Genomic DNA, 24,685 nt, shown 5'->3' with positions numbered 1-24,685 from the left:
CGAACATTGAAGAGCAAACAAGAGACATAGAAGAGGACCCCGCGGAGAAGAGGCAGGTGAAGTTCAATGAGGAGATGTGAAGTGATTACATTTAGAAGGAATGACAGTGAAAGGGTTCAATTATAAAGCCAGTGCAAGAGAAAAGATCCTTGGTGAATAAGTACACAAGTCATTGAGGATGGCAAGACAGACTGAGAGGAGGTTAAAGCAATGTACACACACATTCTTATTAAACCTATAAACTGCAAGAGCAAGGAGGTTATGTTGAAGTTGTTTAGAGCCGTAGAGATGTACAGCATGGAAAAAGACCCTTTGGTCCAAGGCATCCATGCAGACCTGATATCCCAACCTAATCTAGTCACACTTGCCAGCACTTGGCCCATATCTATCCAAACCCTTCCTATTCAGAGACCCATCCAGATGTCTTTTCAATGTTGTAATTGTACCAGCCTCCACTACATCCTCTAGCAGCTCATTCCATACACGTACCACTGTATGAAAAAGTTGCCCTTAGGTCCCTTTTATATCTTTCCCCTCTCACCCTAAACCTATGCCCTCTAGTGCTGGACTCACCCAGTCCAGGGAAAAGACCTTGTCTGTTTACCCTATCCATGCCCCTCATAATTTTGTAAACCTGTATAAGGTCACCTCTTCGCCTCTGATGCTCCAGGGAAAACAGACCTAGCCTCTTCAACCTTTCCCTCTAGCTCAAATCCTCCAATCCTAGCAACATCCTTGTAAATCAAGAACAGGAAGGCAGATTACTACCTCAATGGAATCAATTTAGGTAAAGGGGCAGTACAGAGAGACCTGGGTGTTCTTGTACACCAGTCAATGAAGGCAAGCATGCAGGTACAGCAGGTAGTGAAGGCGGCTAATAGCATGCTGGCCTTCATAACAAGAGGAATTGAATATAGAAGCAAAGAGGTGCTTCTGCAGCTGTACAGGGCCCTGGTGCGACCACACCTGGAGTACTGTGTGCAGTTCTGGTCTCTAAATTTGAGGAAAGACATTCTGGCTATTGAGGGAGTGCAGCGTAGGTTCACGAGGTCAATTCCTGGAATGGAGGGATTACCTTACACTGAAAGACTGAAGCAACTGGGCTTGTATACCCTTGAGTTTAGAAGACTGAGAGGGGATCTGATTGAGACATATAAGATTATGAAAGGATTGGACACTCTGGCAGCAGGAAACAGGTTTCCGCCGATGGGTGAGTGCTGAACCAGAGGACACAGGTTAACAATACAGGGTAGACCATTTAGGACAGAGATGAGGAGAAACTTCTTCACCCAGAGAGTGGTGGCTGTGTGGAATACTCTGCCCCAGAGGGCAGTGGAGGCCCTGTCTCTGGATTTATTTAAGAAAGAGTTGGATAGAGCTCTCAAAGATAGTGGAATCAAGGGTTATGGAGATAAGGCAGGAAGAGGATACTGATTAAGGATGATCAGCCATGATCATATTGAATGGCGGTGCAGGCTCGAAGGGCTGAATGGCCTACTCCTACACCTATTGTCTATTGTCTTTTCTGTGCCCTTTCAAGTATCACAACATCCTTCCAATAGGAAGGAGACTTGAATTGCACGCAATATTCCAACAATGGCCTAAACAATGTCCTGTAGATCAGCAAAATGACCTCAACTCCTGTACTCAATACTCTGAGCAATAAAGGAAAGCATACCAAACGCTTTCTTCTTGTCTACCTGCAACTCCACTTTCAAGGAGCTATGAACGTGCACTCCAAGGTCTCTTTGTTCAGCAACTCTCCCTAGGACCTTACCATTAAGTGTATCAGTCTTGCTAAGATTTGTTTTTCCAAAATGCAGCACCTCCCATTTACCTAAATTAAATTCCATCTGCTACGCCTCAGCCCATTGGCCAATCTGATCAAGATCCTGTTGTAATCTGAGATGACCTTCTTCACTGTCCACTACATCTCCAATTTTGGTGTCATGTGCAAACTTGCTAACTATACCTCTTATACTCACATCCAAATCATTGTTAGAAATGACAAAAGGTAGTGGACTCAGCACCGATCCTTGTGGCACTCCACTGGTCACAGGCCTCCAGTGTGGAAAAACAACCCTCCACCACCACTCTCTGTCTTCTAACTTCGAGTCAGTTCTGTATCCAAATGGCTAATTCTACCTGTATTACATGAGATCTAACCTTGCTAGCCAGTCTCCCATGGAGATCCTTGTCGAATGCCTTACTGAAGTCCATATAGATCATATCCAACGCTCTGTCCTCATCAATCCTCTTTGTTACTTCTTCAAAATACTCAATCAAGTTTATGAGACATGATTTCTCATGCACAACTCCATAGTGACTATCCCTAATCAGCCCTTGCCTTTCCAAACATGTGTAAATCCTGTCCCTCAGGATTCTCTCTAACAACTTGCCCACCACCGTGGTCAGGCTCATTGATCTATAGTTCTCTGGCTTGTCCTGACCACCTTTCATAAATAGTGGTACGTTAGCCATCTTCTGGCACCTCACCTGCGACTATTGATGATACAAATAACTTAGCAAGGGGCCCAGTAACCACTTTCCTTGCTTCCCACAGAGTTCTAGGCTACACCTGATCAGGTCCTGGAGATTTATCCACCTGTATGCGTTTCAAGACATCCAGCACTTCCTCTATGTAATGTAAACATTTTTCAAGATGTTACCATCTATTTCCCTCCATTCGATATCTTCCATGTCATTCTTCACAGTAAATGAGTATTTTGCATCAGTATTTACTATCTCCCCTATCTCGCTCCACACACAGGCCACCTTGCTGATCTTTGAAGGGCCCTATTCTCTCTCTAGTAACCCTTTTGTCCTTAACATAGTAAAGATATAAAAGAGACCTAAGGGACAACTTTTTCACGCAGAGGATGGTATGTGTATGGAGTGAGCTGCCAGAGGAAGTGGTGGAGGCTGGTACAATTGCAACATTGAAAAGACATCTGGATGGGTCACTGAAAAGGAAGGGTTTGGAGGGATATGACAAGTGCGACTAGATTAGGTTGGGATATCAAGTCTGCATGGACGAGTTGGACCAAAGAGTCTGTTTCCGCGCTGTATATCTCTATGACTCTATGATATGGGGAGAAAGTGCTCCCACTAGTGAAAAAAATAGACAAGGCAATTGTTTTGGGAACATAAACAAATGTTTGGAAAAGATCAGCAAGTTTGGCAGCACCATATCTGAGGGAAATCAGAATTAACCTTTCAGGTCCAGTGACCCTTCCTCAGAACACTGAGGATTGTTATGAGAAGTGGATTTACAGTTTACACAATCTGATATTACTGTAGATTAGATTAGATTAGATTAGATTTACAGTGTGGAAACAGGCCCTTTGGCCCAACAAGTCCACACCGACCCGCCGAAGCGCAACCCACCCATACCCCTACATTTACCCCTTACCTAACACTACGGGCAATTTAGCATGGCCAATTCACCTGACCCGCACATCTTTGGACTGTGGGACGAAACCGGAGCACCCGGAGGAAACCCACGCAGACACGGGGAGAACGTGCAAACTCCACACAGTCTGTCGCCTGAGTTGGGAAATGAACCCGGGTCTCAGGCGCTGTGAGGCAGCAGTGCTAACCACTGTGCCACCGTGCCGCCCACGCCCACGCACCCTTTAACAAGATGTACATTCTCTAATTGAAATATTAAGCTGTCATTCACATTAGGAGGTAAGAGTTCAAAGGAAAAGAGGGTACATAGCTCACAACTACATTACCAATTTGCCCATCTGCCTTATCAGATTAAAAATCCAAACAAATGATGCAGGGTTAAGTGAAAACAAGTAGACTAAATATTTTGATTAAGTCAGTAATAAATATGATATGAAGATATGAGAAGCAGTGTCATGGTTCATAGTGAGTCACCCGTTAGCAAGAGACAGATTGAGTTGTAGCAAAAGACATGATGGAATTGGATCGGGGAAGACACATTTTGCTATGCACTGGTAAACATTACAATTAGATTTAATTAGTCGACAACAATAAATAGTAAAGATGTATAAGGCCTAATTCTATAGTAAGAGTTCTGAAAGCTGTCATGGCCCCAAAAATAATTGCAAACTTGCAAAAGAATTCAGATCATAGAACTTTGCAGTAACCCAGGAGATAGGGAGGTGAACATTGTGAGCAGAAATCGTCACTTTACAAGAAAAAGAGCCATAGAACAGATTTAGAATACAAGATATAGAAACTCATGATAAAGAAGTTTTACTGGGTACAAACAAGTTAGAAGTTCAGGTTGCCAAATTAATTGAGTTGGGGAGCTGGAAAGAATTTGGTGCATACACGGAAGTACCAGATACTGATCAGCCAGCCTCATACAGATATAGGTGTACATACACAGAAAAAGTGCTCCCTGGAAGGAAATAAAAGGCTAATGCGACTAGTAGTTTGGGAGTTTAGGAGAAACTTAGTGGTCAAGGCATTATAGTGGATTCCCCCTACACAGAAAAAGCGGTCTTGAAGATCTTACCTATTTTAACAAAGTATTTCTTGGAATTAAGTCAATTGATTTTTATGGGGTTTAAAATAATTCAAAAAATATTTTTGAAACCTAAAAGATGATAATGACAAAGCTATGGAAATTAAAGAGTGCGTTTATAGGTTGAATCATGCAGTGAAATGGTAATTCTTGATTAGGATGACAGCACTAAAAGTAGGCCGCATTAAGCTTAAAGTAGACCTAGCCATGTTCCGTTGGCATCACAGATGCAAAGAGAGAGTGAATGTCTGTCAGGCACGTTTATGACACACAATGATGATTTTCGGTGGGAAGATTAAATGGTATTTGAGCAATATGTGATAGACAAAAACAGAATTTAACATTGGATGTCAGTCAGATTTTAGGGCCTTCAAACATAACGGGTTAGATATTAAGCAGAATAAAGCAATAGATTAACGATTTTATTAGAAATTATGGATGGCATCTCAAACTGGGAAAGGTAATTTTAGATCCCAAGAAGAAACAGACCAGTTCAGAGGTTTGAGTGGACAGCTACACTTTGTGCACTCAAACTAGACCAGATGAAAGTTATAATGCAGAGGAACTAGATGTTATAATGAAAAACATGCTATTATTGAGGAGGTGATGAAAGCAAATGAATTAGGAAATCAATTAAATTCAAAGAAAATTGCAGAGTTTCTGGTTATGACTCAGTTACACCATAGCTCAAAGTCACACAGCACAGAAACAGCCCCTTCGGTCCAATCAGTCCATGCACTGGTAAACAGTTCATGACAAATATAATCCCAAACTAAACTCGTCCCACCTGTCTACTCCTGGCCCATATCTCTATTCATGTACTTATTCAAATATCGTAATTGCACCCACATCCACCATTTCCTCAGGAGGTTCATTCCACATGTAAACCACCCTCTGTAAAAAAAGAAATCCCTTCACATCTTCTTTTAAATCTCTCTTCATTTTAAAAATATGCTCCCTAGTCTTGAAATCTGAGGGAAATGACAATTACCATTAATTCTATCTATACCTTTCATTTTTTTTTAGAAATTTCTATCAGGTTACCTCACACCCTCCTACACTCCAGTGAAAAAATTCCAGCCTGTCCAGCCTTACTTTGTAACTGAAACCTTCCATACCCAGCAACATATTAGTAAATCTCTTCTGAACCCTCTCCAGCTTAATACCCTTCCTTCAACAGAGACCTGAACTCGAGATGGTATCCAGAGGAGGCCTCAGCAATGTCCTGTATAACCATCACCTAACATTCCAACTCTAATACTCAAAGGTCTGAGCAATGAAGGCAAGCATGCCAAATGCCTTTTTAAACCACCTTGTCCACGTGTAACACAAACTTCAAAGTTCTTCAACACTACCCAAGGCCCGACCATTAATTGTACAAGCCCTATCCTGGTTTGTTGCATCAAAATACGATACCTCACATTTATCAAAAGTTTGATGGACAGTACTGTAACCTGTATTATACAGATACAACTCCATCTGACATTTTTCAGCAAATGACCTAATAGATCAAGATCCCTTTTTAATTTTAGAAAACCTTCACTCATTCATTCCTGATAAAGGGCTTTTGCCCAAAACGTCGATTTTTCTGCTCCTCGGATGCTGCCTGACCTGCTGTGCTTTTCCAGCACCACTCTAATCTAGACTCTGATTTCCAGCACCTGCAGTCCTCACTTTTGCCTAAACCTCCTTCACGGTCTTCTATGCTACCAAATTTGACGTCATCTGCAAACTTACTAACCACGCCTTCTATATGCTTATCCAATGCATTAATTTAAATGACAAACAAAATAGGACCGAGCGCGGATCCCTGTGGAACACCACTGGAAGTAGACCTCCAGTCCGAAAAGCAACTCTCCATCACTTCTCTATCTCCTGCCACTAAGAAAATTATGTATCCAACTGGCAAGCTCACCCTGAATCCCATGTGACCTAACTTTACTAATTAGTCTACCATGCGGAACCTTGATGGCTTTATTGAAGTCCAAGAATAAACGTATGGCAAATGAGGGCAAACGGTTATTGAATTAGCCATATAACTAGAAGATACTTCAAAGGGAAACATTTCTCACAATTACTCAAAATCCCCAAGGGTTTTGATGTTTGACCAGGAAGATGACTGTTGAAGGTGGACACACGATTGCATAATACTCTTAATCATCACATACATAAATTACATGTTTTATGATTTTAGGGATAATTGAATTCCTGCCAACAGACAGTCACATAAGTACACATATGGCTGATAATGTATCATAGAGATCCAGAATGTGCACGACAGAAATAACAGTGACAAGGAATACCATAAATTGGCAGAGCATAAACAATTTCACCAGCCATGGATCCAGCTACCAACCAAAAAAGGTCAAACCTAGTTATAGGATATGAATCTGCAGGGTGTGCAACATCACAGGGAACAAGAAATATGATCACAAAGCAACATAAATAGACAATACAAATGCCTCTGAACTTGAAAACGAATCAAGGAGTTAATAGACCAGTACTGCAAGTATACCAATCAGGCTTAACGAAAGTCAATTTATATTATTTGCAGAATATCAAGAGGGAAAAATGGAAAAGGAACCACTTCGCTTGGTTCAATAACTTGACACACAAGGCAGAATTTGTTAAGACTCCTGACCAGTGCCAACATACGTGTAAAAAGGCATTACTACAAAGTTCTGGCTATTTCTATTCATTAATAATGAACATTTCAAAAAGGAATTGGCACAGACAACATTGTTCCAAGTTTAATGAGTCATAGAGGTGTACAGCATGCAAACCAGATAGCCCAACCCAATCTAATCCTACCTGCCATCACACGGCCCATATCCCTCCAAACCCTTCCTATTCATATACCCATCCAAATGCCTCTTAAATGTTGCAATTGTACCAGCCTCCACCACTTCCTCTGGCAGCTCATTCCATACACGTACCACCCTCTGCGTGAAAACGTTGCCCCTTCGGTCTCTTTTATATCTTTCCCCTCTCACCCTAAACCTATGCCCTCTAGTTCTGGAGGCTGTTCAGCCTCTCCCTGTAGCTCAGATCCTCCAATCCTGGCAACATCCTTATAAATCTGTTCTAAACCCTTTCAAGTTTCACAACATCTTTCCGATTGGAAGGAGACCAGAATTGCATGCAATATTTCAACAGTGATCTAACCAATGTCCTGTACAGCTGCAACATGACCTCCCAAGCTCCTGTACTCAATACTTTGACCAATAAAAGAAAGCATACCAAATGCCTTCTTCACTATCCTATTTACCTGCAACTCCACTTTCAAGGAGCTATGAACTTGCACTCCAAGGTCTCTTTGTTGAGCAACACTCCCTAAGACCTTACCATTAAGCGTATAAGTCCTGCTAAGATTTGCTTTCCCAAAATGCAGCACCTCGCATTTATCTCAATTAAACTCCATCTGCAACTTTCAGCCCAATGGCCCATCTGGTCAAGATCCTGTTGTAATCTGAGGTAACTCTCTTCGCTGTCCAATACACCTCCAATTTTAGTCTCATCTGCAAACTTACTAACTGTACCCATTATACTTGCAACCAAATCATTTATGTAAATGACAAAAAGTAGAGGACCCTGCATCAATCCTGTGGCACTCCACTGGTCAAAGGCTTCCAGTCTGAAAAAACAACCCTCCACCACCACCCTCTTTCTTCTACCTTTGAGCCAATTCTGTATCCAAATGGTTGGTTCTCCTTGTATTCCATGAGATCTAACCTTACAAACCACTGTCCCATGGAGAACCTTGTCGAACGCCTTATTGAAGTCCACATAGATTACATCTACCACTTTGCCCTCATGAATCCTCTTTGTTGCTTCTTCAAAACACTCAATCAAGTTTGAGAGACATGATTTCCCATGCACAAAGCCATGTTGACTATCTCTAATTAGTCCTTGCCTTTCCAAATGCATGTACATCCTGACCCTCAGGATTCCCTCCAACAACTTGCCCACCACCGACGTCAGGCTCACATGGTAAGGATACTTGATTAATCATGTTAACTTATAATCCTGGGTGCTCCAATACTTACTAAGTACTTTTGTTGTATAATACATTGATAGAAGCTCTTTGGGTACCCAAGAGTATTCTATGTGACATGGTGATCACACATCTTGACAAGATACACAAAGATCTTTTATGCAGTTCATGACAATAGACTGTAACTAGCTTTAAATGTATATATCTGATGCTTTAGTAAACCAAGTTAAAATCTAAGGAAAGTAAAACATTATTTTAGTGTGCATACCAAAAGGTATCACAAGAATCTACAGGATTCAGATTATTATACAAATCAATAATAGCCCTTGGACTTTTAGAGAAGACAGAATTGTAATGAGGGTGAAATAGGTGCTAAATTTAACAATTAACCCAAACAAGTTGGCTAAATTTACACAAAATATTCTTGTGCAGGGTTTAGATTATTAGAAAAGCTGACACAACCATCAAGCTCAATATTGGGATTACCTTATCGGTCAGTGCAGATATTGCTATTGAGGGGTGTAACAAGTTACAGGTTTAACAAACAGTTCCATATACAATAATGAAAAAGACAATAAGGTTATCTTAAAGAATAAAACTACAATGAGAATTTGATGCGCCAGTAGATTTGCTTCAGTGCCGAAATATCCCCCAATCTATTACCTGTGGACTGGTCAGCTGTGGTAGAAGCTGTGGTACAGTCTGTTGTTGCTGCTGTGGTGGTACCTGCTGTTGTTGCATTGGCAGTCTGCCTTCATGGTGTTCTTGTTTTACCATCAAATCTTTTCTCAACTGTTCAACGACTTTTTTCTGAAACAAAAGATAGAATCAGCATTTTAGAAATGTAAAACACTTCATTCATGTTAGTTTGCTATGCCTGCCTATTTGGACTTCCTTGAAGAATGCTGATCAAACAGAAAAGTAGAGAAAACAAAAAGAGCCAAAACCTCATTCATACAGAGGTCTACAAAGGACTTGGAATACTCTAAGATATAGGAGCTAATATATGCCATTCGGCTAAGTTAGGTAGCAAAGTATTTATATTTTGGACAGTGATCGCAAATCAGTTGCCCATTCTGCACTGTGCCTGATATTTTAGCCTTCACTGCTTATAAATACTCCTGATCCAACACTCAGCATAAAGCAATGAAAAACCTGATGGTGCAAACAATGCACTATGTTTAATGCTGTTTGAATGAGTTAAGGCCAAATGGCCTTACTCATTTGTTATCTGGTGATCTTATAAACAAACAAAAGGATTCACCTTCTGAACAGAAACAAAAAAATTAACGCTACGCTTTTCACACTGCCGCCAAGAGATTCTGATGAAGCTTTTTGCCTTACATTGATCAGGAAATTTTACAAGAATATAAATTCAAGACAAAAAACAGTAACTAGACTGTTGAAATACTGAGGACAGTAACTTCTCAAACGATCAGTACTCGTCATACAGTATAAATTTTGGATTTTCCTTGTGAATTTGTATTTTGCAAAATGTTTTCTTCATGAGTGCAAGATGAAAGATTTTTGACAAATACATATTTATCAGTGATGGTCTCATTCTTTACTAACAAACAATTACCAGTACCATCCCCTATATGCTTCTCAGCACCTAATCGATTAGCATCAAGACTGATTATTTATCTATCTGTTGCTCAGCCAATAGGCTAAGATCTGAGTGATGGGAGCACATCCAGAGTGGATTTTGTTTTGAAAAAACACAGATGAAAAAACTACATGAATTATCAAGCTAATTCAAAGTGTATCTTGATCTTCCATACTTATTGTCTCAGTAAACAGGTACAAAACCACATAAACCCAAGTGTGTAGCTTTCCTTTGTGATCCTTGCTGCTTTAGCTGATCTTAGCTGTGGTGACAAAGCAAACTACCTTTTCATCCATGAGCTAAGGTGAATAAAATTGAAGGCAGACATCCTATTTTTGTTTAGGATGCAATGATCCTTGACCAATTATACATATAAACGCATGCATTAAGGAATTAAATTATATTTTCCTAGCACCTTCAAAAACCTTTGAAACAACTTCACAGATGTAAATTGATGAGGGTATAATGAGGGGGACTGGGTGTGGAAAAAGATGCCTTGCAGGGATAGCAATTTTAAATTTGAGGTATGGGGTGCCTTTTTAAAAAATATATATCAGTGAGGATAGTAGCAACGTATGAATGATATTTGGTGCGAGATTGAAAATAGGCAGTGGAGTTTTGGATTAGCTAAAATTGATGGTTTGAAGGACAAGAGTCCAGCCAGAAAGATACTAGAATGCACACAGATACAATCTACAGTACAGAGAGGACATGCAGTCCAGTCCAATCCAATTCCAGTGTTTGTTTCTCATGACTTTGCATCTAATCCTATGCTATCAATATTTATTCATTCTTCATGAGTTTATCAAACTTCCTTTTCCTTTGGTTATTTATCCTAAATACTCTTTATGGAAACAAGTTTCATATTCTAACTAAACTCAGGGTAATGATGATTTGTGAGTTACCAACTTACATTTCCAATTATTTTAGACTCCCCAAAAGTGAAAATACTTCCTTTGAATTTCCATGCATCATACTGACAATTGTGTTCCAGCCAAGGTTCACATCCTTTTGTGACAAGTACTGTGCAATACCATCTCTCCAGCTACAAATAAACTCCACTGCCCGGGTTGTTAAATGAGTTGTTAAATGTGTGACATTGTTTTTACAAATGTGTATAAATGTACTTCAGGATCCTCCTTTCAACTGCCCCATTTTGGTCTCTTATTGAAACAGTTCATGGTCTCCTAATCTTACTACAAAAATGCATGACCTCACAATATATTCAGTTGCTATCACACAGATCTTGAAGGTTAATAAATATCTCTTCTTTCATCACACGTCTTCAATACCAATTAAAGAAAGAATCATTTAACCCCATCACAAATTTTGAAGTCATACATATGATTCCTGATTCAATTCACCAGTCGCTAACAACAATTGTCCCAAAATTATTCCCAGTGGAACAACACTTCCCATATTTTACTGGTTTGAGTAGCTACCTCTAACACCTATGTTCTGTTTGCTGTTTCGTAGCTAGCTTGTCACACATTTTAAAAATTGTCCTGCACTTCACATGCTCTGACTTTTGTTCTAAATCTATTATTATGGTAACTTACAGGTAACAAATGTAGTTTAAGATCTTAGCAGCAGTTTCATAAAACTGATTGTTCATAGTCAGATAGCTTCATGCTCTTTAAGGACTACACTTATCAAACATCCACTTGGACGAAGGTGGTGTGTACAGATGGTATGTTTACAGATGTATTACGTAAAATACTCAAAATTGCTTTGGAATGACAGTATTTTACAGAAAGTCTTAACTTGGAAGACTGGAGAGTCACAAATGGGTACCAGGCAATGAATAACAAGAGAAACTGAGAACTGCAGATGTTGGAGATCAGAGTCAAAGAATGTGGTGCTGAAAAAGCACAGCTGGTCAAGCAGCATTCGAGGAGCCGGAGAATCAATGATTCTGGCATAAGCCCTTCATCAGCCACAAATGCAAGTGAGATAGGAAGTGGAATAATTACAAGGACCAGTTTCAAATATAACATCCGGTTATGCAAGATCGTTAGCTTTAAAAAAAAGCAGTTAATCACATAAGCTGACGTTCAACAATACTTGGCAATTCCTGCTGTTATGAGCACCAGTGTGTTATTCTGAAAGACAATATTTTCAGAATGTGAACAGTAAAAGCAATCAGCTTCAAATGAGTTCTCTCTTTTGAAACATGCTCCAAAGCTTTCTATTCTGATACAAGTTTCTGTCACAATTGGAAAACACAGTGCTAGATCTCCTCAAGTACAAGTATACAAGGACTAAAGAATCTATTTTAAAATAAAACTACTTAGGTACAAAGATGTAAACTTCACTCCTTTTAAGAAAATGATGAGCCACAAACAAAAATCTAGTCATATACTGGTTGCTATTCTGGATCGTTCTGAAAAACGACTTGGCTACCAACTTTGGAGTGAAACTGACAGAATCCTGGAAGGCGGTAACTTGCCACTTTTAAGAGTGTGGTAATGGAACGTGTTGTGTGCAGGAGGGATAAAACAAAGTAAGGGAAACAATATGATGCAACCTTGTAAAGAACATAAATTGGCACATCTAATTAATGAGTTTAAGTTCACCATGGTTTGGCATTCGAATACAAACTGAAAAGGTCATAAGTTCAGTAAGAGGCCAATGCTGTTCTGTCTCAAAGAAACAACTGTTGTAGGCACACTAGAATTATACTGTGTGTTGCTAGGCTTTGATAGTGGAAGGAAGGAAATTGGACTGAATTAGTACTGTTACTTTTGATCACCATACTGGTAGCCATTTTGGGATGTATTAATTTATAAGGATTTAATGCAGCAGAATTCAGCATTGTCCTCTTGATTGAGCAACCTGTCAATATTCAACCTAAGTTTATACACAATCTTTTGGACGAGAGTATTAATACTTATTGAAGAGGAGCTTGGCATCAGTCAATAACTTTAAAAAAGAAACTGGGATTGGGGAAAGGGAGGTTGTTACACTTTCACAGCAGTTCATCTCAACACCAAAAAACTGAATGATTTATTACTATTTCTAGAAGATCTTCATGCACACCCTTTCTTTCACATGATGTGCAGCACCTTCTTTTTAGACCAAACTTGCCTCAACAATGATTCTTTTGTGCATATTTATAAAGCAAAGCTATCGCATACATATCAGAAATTTAAATAGCAACATAACATTAGAAAAGTATTCACCTATCTTGCTTTACACACATTATGTAATGTTTCATCGAATAACAAACTCTAAGCAAAATAAAGCTTCTCCATAAGATTTCAGTCTTACCACGGTCTACTCATTATTCCAACTGATACTGTTATAGATCAAACATTCATGTTTATCACGTTTTTTGAACTTTAAATATGACAAATGACAAAGTAAATAGGTCACAAGGCAAATGAAAGTGATGCAGTGTCAAAATATAAATTGCAGAAACAGAAAAATTCAACATGTACAAACCTACTTGCTAAATAAAGTCACCCAACCAAAACACAGCATTCTACATGCGTTCACATAAATCCGCAAACATTACACAAAACACTGCATGTTTACATAGCAGCAATGTACAATAAAACAGTCCAGAAGTAACACACTGGGTGCGAACAGCAACTGAATGAAATTATAAGATTCAGTGAAAGCTGACAGGAGTTGGTGGGGGAAGGGAAATACACAAAAGATTTGCACCTGCTCAATGTCTTATCCACAAAACTAGCGATGAACAAATCAATTAAATCTCAAGTGAAGATACTTTCTTAGAGTTCTTGAAAATTACTGTATAACAATTTTATACTCTTCCATCACTACACAGTGAAGTCCAGTCATCTCTACTGAAAAAAAAACTCCCTGTAACCGCAAGGGAAAGTATAGTGGGAGCAAAGGAAGCCTGAGCTAGTGCCATATGGTTGAAACAAAGAAGTAGCCAATCACAAAAGGACTGCTGAAATTGAAAGATAATTATGAACTACGCATCACAATCCTATGGGAACAATAAAGGAGGCCCAGGAAAAGGGATCTTTTTAACTTCATATACACCTAAGATCTCCATTTTAACACAATTGTATTTTTAATTGCTAGTGTTTCAAACTACCAGACACTATGAGGAGCAACTCCCTACTCTAATCAAATCTTACAAGCTCGTCACATGCTGTATCAGAGATCAGCTAGCCAAACCTGCAGGGACCTTGGCCTAGCAGCACAGCTATTGTTTGTAACCCTCAAATAACCTGTACCAGCTGCTTCCCACTTCCTTTTGATTACACCACCAAGAACAGCTGGTGCACATCTATCACTCAAACAAATACAAAGTTCAGAAACCTAAAATGCACTTTCACGGAAAAAAAATCAGTGTTATGTAACAGAAGGTAACAGAATACAGGTGATGAGACAGAAAAACTATTAAAGTGAACTCTTTCTTTGTTTAAAAGAACGTCAATAATAATTATTTGCAATGCATCAGTTAAATCTTATGGGACACTAAAATGTGATGGTTCAGATCTAATCAAAGAATATTAAATTCTGCAAAATAATTAATATGCTAACAAAAACTTAAACTCACATAGAATTAAATTTTACTGCAAGCAAGTGTGTTTATTTTGAAAGTTAACCATGGGTTATACTATACTCTGAATAACTTCTTTCAAATTAATTGATCCAGGGTTGACTAAGCTACTACTTAAACTTACAAAAGGAAAATGTTCTAATCTTACGATTCCTGAACTTGTCACAAGTGTTAATTTCATTATATTTTCTCAGATATAATTCGCTGAAACAAGACCTAACCTACCTTGCAACACTCTTGAAACTCCTTCCCTGGAGTAATTAACAGAAACTGAAGATAAATTGGCTAATTGATACGATTTTTATCTTCTTTCAAATATATAAATGGAAAATTAATGATCTTCAATACTTAGTTATATGAATCAGTAAAGTGTACTTGAGAACAAAGTCCTTTATAGATCAGCTTAATAGGTTTACAACAATTACATTAAATGCAGTTTCACAAACAAGAAACAGCCCAAAATGTTGCCATGTCTTCTAGCAGCAGATTAAAACAGAAAATGCAAGAAAAACTCAAATCTGACAGTATCTTCAGAGACAAAGTAAAATCTCAGACTAACAAACCTTTGTCTAGGATTCGAAAACCAATATTTTTTTGGACAACAGATAGCATCTGGACTGCAGCGTGAAATTTTCAGTTTTTGTTCCAGATTTCCATTATCTTAAGTATTTCACTTTTTGGTTGCCATTTGTTTTAACTTCAAGATTCTGAGTTTTGCTCTTTGATGTTTGATTTGGAACAAATAAGCCAGCAATTAAAAAAAATAGTTTCTGATTTTTGCTATTTACCTTTGGTATTAAGGGCCAAGTTATTTAGTTCTGTCCCACCAATTACTCAATGCATCAAAAACTGTGATGCTTGTTGTCTCCTCAGCAAACACAACAAGTAACTAGGAAAGCCAATAGAATATTATATTTTTATTGGGAGGTGAATTGATTGCAAAAGAACGTAGGTTATTCTTCGTTTATATAGAGTGAGAGCACATTTGCGACGAATATTAGAGACTTATTTAAGGATGTAATTGTACTGGAAGCAGTTAGGATAAAGGTCTAGTAGACTGATAACTGAAATGGGCAGATTGCCCTGAGCTTCAGAGGAAGGGATGCCATTCACTGCACAAGATCTTCAAACATTTTTTAATGCACACCATTCAAAATTGCTTTACAGAAGTACAAAGCAAAAATGCATTCAAACAAAGGAGAGATTGTTCCTAATCTTATAGGTGGTGTGGTAATTCAGATACAAAAAAGGTTAAAAAAATTTTTAAAAATAGGACGACAACATTGTGGAGTTGATGTTCATCAACAAAAAAGAGCGGCAAGGCTAGAAATGGTCAAGAAGCTGAGGCCGTAAAGGGATTTTAAAAGCAATTAGAATTATAAATTTCAGATGTTGAGGTGCATTATAGGTTAAAAAGGGTAGGCAGTGTGTGGAAATGAGACTACTCCAGAATATCAGCAGACAGACAAGCACTGGATCATAAGAAAAAAGGCATTATAGGTGAGAAAACAGATGACAAGCGTACATATTAGGGCTTCAATGGTATACAAACTTTGGTTGAGATGAACAATGTATTGATGGGTAAGATTTGGAGGTGCTGGTGTTGGAGCATAGAACATAGAATATTGGACTAGTATGGACAAAGTTAAAAATCACATAACACCAGGTTATAGTCCAACAGCTAGTGCTTCCAAAAAAAAAACCTGTTGGACTATAACCTGGTGTTGAGATTTTTAACTTTGATGGAAAAGACGACAATAGTGAAGAGAATGAGTGTCAAGAAGCTCAACTGAGTGTGAAACAACATTAAATCACTGTCAGCTTTAGCCTAAAACAATGGCCAGGAAGAAAGATGGTCTCAGTAGTGAAGACACCGTCTGTTCCAGAGCTCAAAAACAAAGCTTATGAAAAAAGCTTTATCTTTCAAATGGATGTATGTTTGCTGGACAAGCAGTAACTGAATTCATAGACAGCAGAAATGTCTCAGAAGATGTAAGTGAGCTGGGTGCATTCAATGTATATGCGGGAGCTAATCTTTTTAAATAATGCATTTTATGTGGGTGTTGCTGGTTGGCCAACATTTATTGCCCACTCTAAGTGCCTTGAGAATAAGGTGTGCTGTCTTCTTAAACAACTGCAGTCCTTGGGGTATCGGAAGACAAACCTTGCTGTCACGAAAAAATTTCCAGGATTTTTACCCAATGACAGCAAAGGAACAGTGAGATACTTCCAAGTCAGGTGGTGTGTCTCTTAGGGAGGATTTTATAGGTGATGGTATTCCCTTGCTTATGCTACTCTTGTCCTTCTGGTTGTTGAGGTTGCAGGCTTGAATGGCTGCAAAAGGGAAGGTCTCTTCACATATTACTCAAGTAAAATGCTAATTCAAGTCAGAGGAGTTAGGGGAAGCACGAAATGAATATTTTTTTTATCAGCGTTCATACTGAAAAAAGATAAATGTTGGTGAGGACAATATTGAAATACAGTCTTCTAGACTAGACAGGATTTGACATTCACAAGGAGGTGTTAGCAATTCTGGTGTGAAAATAGTATGCCAGTTGGGATTTATCCTAGGATTCTCTAGGAAGCCAGGAAGAAAATTGCAGAGCCTTTGATCTTTACTTCGTCATTTTCAACAGGAATAATGACAGAAGACTGGAGGATAGCAAACGTTGCCCCCTTGTTCAAGAAGGGAGTAGAGACAACTCTAGATCAGTGAGCCTTACTTCAGTTTTGGGTGAAGTGTTAGAAAAGGTTTAAGAGATAGGATTTATAATTATCTAGAGAGGAATAAGTTGATTAGGGATAGTCAACATGGTTTTGTGAAGGGTAGGTCGTACCTCACAAACCTTAGAGCTCTTTGAGATGGTGACCGAATAAGTGGATGAGAGTAAAGCAGTTGATGTGGTATATATGGATTTCAGGAAGGTATTTGATAAAGTTCCCCACGGTAAGCGATTGCACAAAATACAGAGGCAAGGGATTGAGGGATACTTAGTGGTTTGGATCCGAACTTGGCTAGCTGAAAGGAGAGAGGGTGGTGATTGATGGGAAATGTTCATCCTGGAGTTCAGTTACTAGTGGTATACCACAAGAATGTGTTTTGGGGCTACTGCTGATTGTCATTTATATAAATGACCTAGATGAGGGCATAGAAGAGTGCGTTAGTAAATATGCGGATGACAATAAGGTTGGAGGAGTTGTGCATAGTGCTGAAGGATGTTGCAGGTTACAGAGGGACACAGATAACACTGCAGAGCTGGGCTGAGAGGTAGCAAGTGGAGTTTAATGCGGACAAGTGTGAGGTGATTCCTTTGGAAGGAGCAACAGGAATAAAGAGTACTGGGCTAATGGTAAGATTCTTGATAGTGTAGATGAGCAGAGATATCTCGGTGTCTGCTCCCTGAAAGATCCCTGAAAGTTACCACCCAGATTGACAGGATTGTTAAAGGTGACATCCGGTATGTTAGCTTTTATTAGTACATAGCTTTAGGGGACATAGCTTTAAATTGAGGGGTGATAGATATAGGAGAGATGTCAGAGATAGTTTCTTTACTCATAGGGTCGGTGTGGACTTGGGCTGAAGGGCCTGTTTCCACACTGTAGGTATTCTCTGATCATCTTCTATATTCTTCTATAAATAGAAAGCAGGCTCCACCGCCTGTGCTTCATCTGGAGGCTCACTGAAGATGTTACCTAGTATGGTGATGAAACGTCTGAAAACAAACCTTGCAGCTCAACGAACAAACCTACATCCAGAGTGACCTAAAAATAACAATGGTAAATATGAGAGCTTAGTGAAGTGCAATGTAAAAGCTGTGCTGATTTCAGGCAAAGTTAGGTCTTCAAGCAGTTCCAACAATTTGTTAGCATCAAGTTAAAGTGTAATCACCTAAGCAAAGTCTGAGTGCAAATGCTAACAAATTGTTTCAGCCACTTCTTTCTGTTGCACTTGTTGAGTATTAGCTCTCATCTAAAAACTGGCAAATTAGAATCCAAAGGTAGCTTGCAGTGAAGAGAAAGTAGGCATTGAGCATTGAAGCTGTGGTTACAAATGTTAGTTCCTACTTCGCTGTATAAATCATACGAGAGGACACAGCATGAACACCAACATGCCAACTAGAAGTAATGGAGACTGTATTTGTCTACTGGCCTTGAAGGAATAAATTGTTGGCAACTAATGATGCCTTGGTTGTACCAGTTTCTCTGCATATAATGATCTCTCATTTCCTCTGATCATTAAGAATGCAACTTTGCATGTACATGTGCTCCAGCATACACCTGCACAAACACGCTTAACTAAGAAAATCCAAATACCTAGTGTGTATGAGTATAACCTGATCCAGTATAGAATGTAACTCCTTTACCGGTTTTAATTCTACCAGCACAAAGGTAGATAAGTGCACTACCAGGATTGTTTCAATGCACATAATAGTATGCTATCACGTCATGAAATATAATAAACTTTGTAGATCTGCACCAGATATTAAAATGGGGCTTTTTAAATACCCGTTTTATCCAAATCTGTCACAACCTTATGAAGTATCAGCATTTACTGTAACCTCCTCTCCTCCAAAGATGATAAATGACTTAAGTTTGTAAACAAAATCTCTTACTAAAAGGATCATTCTGGTAAATCTCTACTGGACCTTCAGATCTTTACTAAGGTGTGGAGACCAGAATTGGATTCAATTCCGCAGTGAGGTATATCCAGGTCTTTGCACCTACAGCACAACTTTGCTGCTTTTAATGCTCAATACCTCAAAGTACAATGTCCAAGACCCATATGATCTGCTAACAACTCTCCCAATATGTCCCACCACAAAGATAGATTATGCACATGACACACACACACAAATCAAACCCTCTCTCATATCTCAGTATTAAACTTCTACCTGTTGATTGTTTATCAATCTGTTAACCGAACCAGCCAACTTCAACAGAACACAACATCAGCTTGCCACATGTTCTACACACTTATCACATACATAACACTGATCCCTGGAGAATATCCTATCTACAATCCTGCAGTTTGAAAACAATTACCATGACTTGTTGTTTTCTGCCATTAAGCCATTTATTTTCTCCAATGTTGGCACACACCCTCCTATCCCATGAACTTCAATTTTGTTCACTAATTTTGGTCCTTTTACTTTAAAATTCATATAATCATTCTCCACATTCTCATCTTTCTGACACTTCATCAAAGAATTTAATTATCACTCAAACACAATGTGACTTCAAGTATGCTGTTTCTGTTTAGGTAACTCAAACAAATCCATAAATCTGTTAATTTCTTCGCTGATTATTACGTTCAAACCTTGACACACCACTCAAGTTACTCCGAATATCTTCGCACGAACAAATTTCCACTGCCCAATCCTTTGGAATCTCCCCTATCCAGCGATTTATCCAATCTATGGGTAGGCTAATTCATCAGTACAATCTGCCAACCAATTCTCCCTCTACCCTAAACCTCTATCATCTCCACTTCTACAAGTATTTTGCCAGCATCTTCATATTGAACACTCATTAGTACCACCTTTATTGATTATACCGGCCTTGGCTGGAAACTTTAAAAATAACATCCCTATTTTATGTCCCCAATAGGCTCCAACCCATTTCTCACCAACCACTTACACCCATATTTGTATTCTAATATAGAATTTAGGGTTTCCTTTTATATGAACTGCCTTTCTTTTCTCATATTCTTTCTTTCACCCCTAACTTACTATATATATATATGGCCTGATTCTCCATGAAAGAAATAAGTCGCAATTCATCATATACCTTCTCTTTTGTGCCATATTTTCTAACTCACTTGTCACTCAAGCAGCCTTGAATTTTGCTACTCCACCTTTCCACATAGTATTTTGCTTTTGTAGATGCAGGTCGTTCTGGTATAAACCGGGTTTTGACAACACAATTTGATTATAATGCGATTGATGAGTTGTGGATGCTGTTTGTGGATAATACAAACTTTCTATGTAACAGGTATAGTGATCTTCTACAGCATGATTTTCTATAGTGGTTTTCCATAGTACAAGGTTGCAGGAGTACGCAAGTGTTGCATCACACCAGAACACACTGCATACATTAATCTGCTTATGAGTACAGAGCTTGTTAAGACTATTACAGCGATCTTCAAGACTACCTAAGATCAGAAAAAGTCTCACTGGGCCTCCAATAGTCAGGATCTAAAGTGAAAAAACTAAAAACGTGACAAACAACAACAAATTATAGTCTTCTCTGAATTACAGGAAAGATTCTCATAAGAGTTCTGTTAAACGAGTTACTAAACAGGTTAAACATAAAAACAGAGGAAAGGAAATAAGACAGGCAAAGAGGCAGTACAAAAATTGAGTGACAACTGACATAAAAAGGGAATGTCAAGATCCTCTGCAAGCTTCCTCTGTCAGGGGCCAGAACAGGGTTCTAAATCAGAAATCATCAGGAGGATTAGAAGATGTGCCCAACACCACTGTGACTTCTACCCTCTTTCCCACAGCAGTCTAGGGATACATCTCAGCTAGACTGGAATGCAGTCATAAATTTGTGCAGTAAAATCTGTTTGACTTGGGTCATATTAGATTTCTTAAATGAACTAATAAAAATATAGTAAATGAGGAATACGTGCGTGAATTGTACACTTAACATTTCAGTTACCTTAAAAAATTTAATAGATATATTAGCACAATTTAACTATACTGTATCACAAAAAGGGCAGTACTGTAGCAGGATGCAAAGAGATTTCCCATGGTTCAATATCAAGACCACTTGTGTTCTTTAAATATATAGAAACTTGGACTGGAGAACAGAATAGAACTCTGAAACTTGAGTTTTTACTGCATTTACAAATTTCATGACAAGTCAAAAGATTGCACAGGCTGATTAAGGGTGGACAAATAGCAAGTAAAATGCAATACAGAAAACTTATTGGTGAAACTATTTAGGATGAAGAATGAAGTGAGATAACATAGGCTGAATGATTCATCAAGGAATAGAAAAGCTCCTTCGACACTTTGCTCCAGGTGGTGGTTATCCATTTAGGATAGCACTTTCTAAATTGGTTCATTAGTAGGACTATGAATGAGGCAGGTGTGGAGATTAAGGTAGAATTGGGAGCCTCTGCCCTTGCAATTGTCCAAAAAATTGAAGGTTGTTTGGAACGTGTACAGACAAGAGCAAGGTGAGGAGTAAACTAAGCACAACACTGTGGTATAGGAAGCCATTCAAGTGGCAAAAACAGTGATAATAAAAGATCATAAAGTCAAGGAAATGGACAGTTTTTTGCAGCTAATAGCACATGTTCAGAAGATTGTGCAGCCTACCTAGTGACAGGGTTTAAGATGTCTGCTCAGAGATGCAGAAGAATTTTCAGTGCGATTCAATTGTCATGGTTGAAGCGCACATTCCCCATCCATTACAGAAACAAGGCTGGGAAAGACATTCTGCACAGGAAGAATGAGCAATCTGGGGCTAGAGTATACAGTAAAATCTCAATAATAATGATTTCTAGATTATTATCTGAATCACAAGCAAACTGGTATTGAGTAAATAATTTCAGAGATGACTGAGGCAAGGAAAAATAGGTTTCATGAGGCACTGGCACCAATACTGGGAAAAGTAGGAGCTGCAATACTGGGTTAGGTTACATCTGAGTTCAATGTTCAGTGTGAATCATATACCTGGTTTGTGGAAGGGTTTTAAAACAAATAGTGGTTCGGGGGCTCATGAGAAGAGATATGGTAAATCAAAGGGAAACAAAATAAGTAACAGTTCAGGACAGTAATCTGTGCAATGAATGGACATAGTGCACAAACCTAAGAGTGAACTTGTAGACAAGGTTAGAGATTGTAAAAATAGTCAAAAGACAGAGTTAAGGGTTCTCTATGTTAACGTACACAGCCTTGGAAAAAAAATGTTAGCATAGACAGAAGCTTGAGAAATGGTGATGGTTGGCTATGTTAATTCAAGATCCATTAGTAGTATATTAATGAGAGTCACACTTAATTATAAAGGACAATACGTAGAATTAGTTTGGGTAAAGATAAGAAATAGGAAAGTAACAGCATGAGAGATTAGCACCCTAACAGTGTAACATGAATAAATAAAGTAGGTACTGCAATAACTATATAAGACTTTAACCTAAATATAAATTGAATGAAGATGGACAAAGACAGCCTAGAAAACAGATTGTCTGCAGGATTATGTCTTAGTGCAGTACGTTCTACGGACAATCAGGGAGCAGAGGTTATTCTAAACTTGCTAATAAACAATGAAACAGAATCAGCTTTTTATTCATTCAGAGAACGAGGGTGTCACTGGCTGGGCCAGCATGTATTACTGATCCCCAATTGCCAAGAGTGCAGTTGAGAGTCAAAAACATTGCTATGGGTCTGGAATCACATGTTGGCCAGAACAGTTAAGAATGGCGGATTTCTTTCCCTCAAGGACATTAGTGAACCAGACGGGTTTTTCCAATAATCGTTCACAATACTTGGCCCCTTAATGAAGAACACAAAATATACCAGTCTCAAGGGGATGGTGATTGCAACATGGTCGAAGTACATTTGCAATCTAAGGGAGAGATGTGCATTTTTAAGACTACTGTTTTAATCCTATGAGGGACTAAAGACAGAGGTAGCTAGAGTGAACTGGGAAACTAGTTTAAAAGATAGTCAGTAGAGATGCTGAAGAAGAATTTTAAAAATACATTTAATAACTCTCAGCAAAGATTTACCCCAGTGAGAGAAGATACTGAGAAGAATGCATCATCCAAGGCTAAGTAAGGAAGTTACAAATTGCATAAAGACAGGACGGAAGATTGGTCAGAAAGACCAGCAAAGAATGTTTAAAAAAGGGTGAAGCATAGAAGAAAGCTAAGTGGTAACATTAAAACAGATAAGTTTTGTCTGAATATTTAAATCGAAAATGTGCAACTAAAACTAGTGCTGGTCCTCTAGTGCGTCTGAGATGACGACAATGGAAAACTAGGAAATATCAGAGGCATTAAATAGATATTTTGTATTGGTTTTCACTGTTGAAAACTTTTAGAATATTGATTTCAATCTGGTCTCCTGCTATAGGAAAGATGCTGTTAAACTTGAAACAGTTCAGCAAGAATTTACAAGCACATTGCTGGGATTGGAGGGTTTGAGCTACAGAGACAGGCTGAAGCTTTTCTCCCTTTAAGTGTTTGAAGCTGAGGAATAACCATATAGAGGTTTTTAAAATCATAAGGGGCATGAATCAGATGAACAACCAAGGTCTTTTTCCCAGGGTGGGGGCAGTCCAAAACTAGAGGGCAAAAGCTTAAGGAAAGAGGGGAAAGATTTAAAAAGGGACCTCAGTAGCACTGTTTTCACACACAGACTGGTTTGGAATGAACTGCCAGAGGTAGTGGTGGAAGCATTTACAATTACAACAACAATATAAAAGGCATCTGGATGGGTACACGAATAGGAAGTGCTTAGAAGGATATGGGCCAAATGCTGACAAATGGAACATCAGTTTAGGATATTTGGTTGGCTTGACGAGTTGGACTGAGGGGTCTGTTTCTGAGCTATATAACTCGATGAATTCTCAAAGACCTGACAATCGAAACATGGGATGAAAGAGAGAGTGTGAGTTTGAACAATCAATTGGGAAAAGGTATAGGGAAATGACTTAAGTCTGGCAAATTTGCTAGACTAAAATGGCACGCGTCCAAAGATCTTAAAAGGGTAGCTGCCAAGATCATAAAAACATTGATTATAATCTTTCAAAACTACTTGAATTCATAAAACGTCCCAAAGGATTGGCAAATAGCTAATGAAACCCCATTAATTGGAATAGGAGGGACTCAAAGCAGAAAAATATAAACCAGTTAGCCTAACATCTATCATAGGGAATTGTTAGATTCCATGATTAATGACACTGAAGAAAAAATCCTAAATTAGAATATCAGGTAGATCACATGATATTGCAAGGAGGAAACTGGATTAACTGACCTTTTAGAAGTTTTTAAGTAACAATCAATGCTGATACAGGGGAACCACTGAA

At 38.6% G+C, this 24,685-nt stretch overlaps 1 protein-coding gene across 3 annotated transcripts in view; it reads right to left on the bottom strand.

Moving 5' to 3' along the window:
* phf21aa (PHD finger protein 21Aa) overlaps positions 1–24,685 on the bottom strand; it is a 302,501-nt gene that overhangs the window by 114,215 nt on the left and 163,601 nt on the right. For all 3 annotated transcript variants that reach the window (XR_009645657.1, XM_060838738.1, XM_060838739.1), the window contains exon 4: positions 9,159–9,305. Coding sequence is in view for 2 of the 3 variants with exons in the window: in XM_060838738.1 (XP_060694721.1) it covers positions 9,159–9,305 (147 nt within the window). In the remaining variant the exon portion in view is untranslated. The remainder of the gene's footprint in view (positions 1–9,158; positions 9,306–24,685) is intronic.

Source organism: Hemiscyllium ocellatum, chromosome 18 (genome assembly GCF_020745735.1).
Source record: "Hemiscyllium ocellatum isolate sHemOce1 chromosome 18, sHemOce1.pat.X.cur, whole genome shotgun sequence".
NCBI lineage: Eukaryota > Metazoa > Chordata > Chondrichthyes > Orectolobiformes > Hemiscylliidae > Hemiscyllium > Hemiscyllium ocellatum.
Note: the sequence above shows the minus strand (reverse complement) of the source record. Positions and strands in the feature narration are given on the sequence as shown.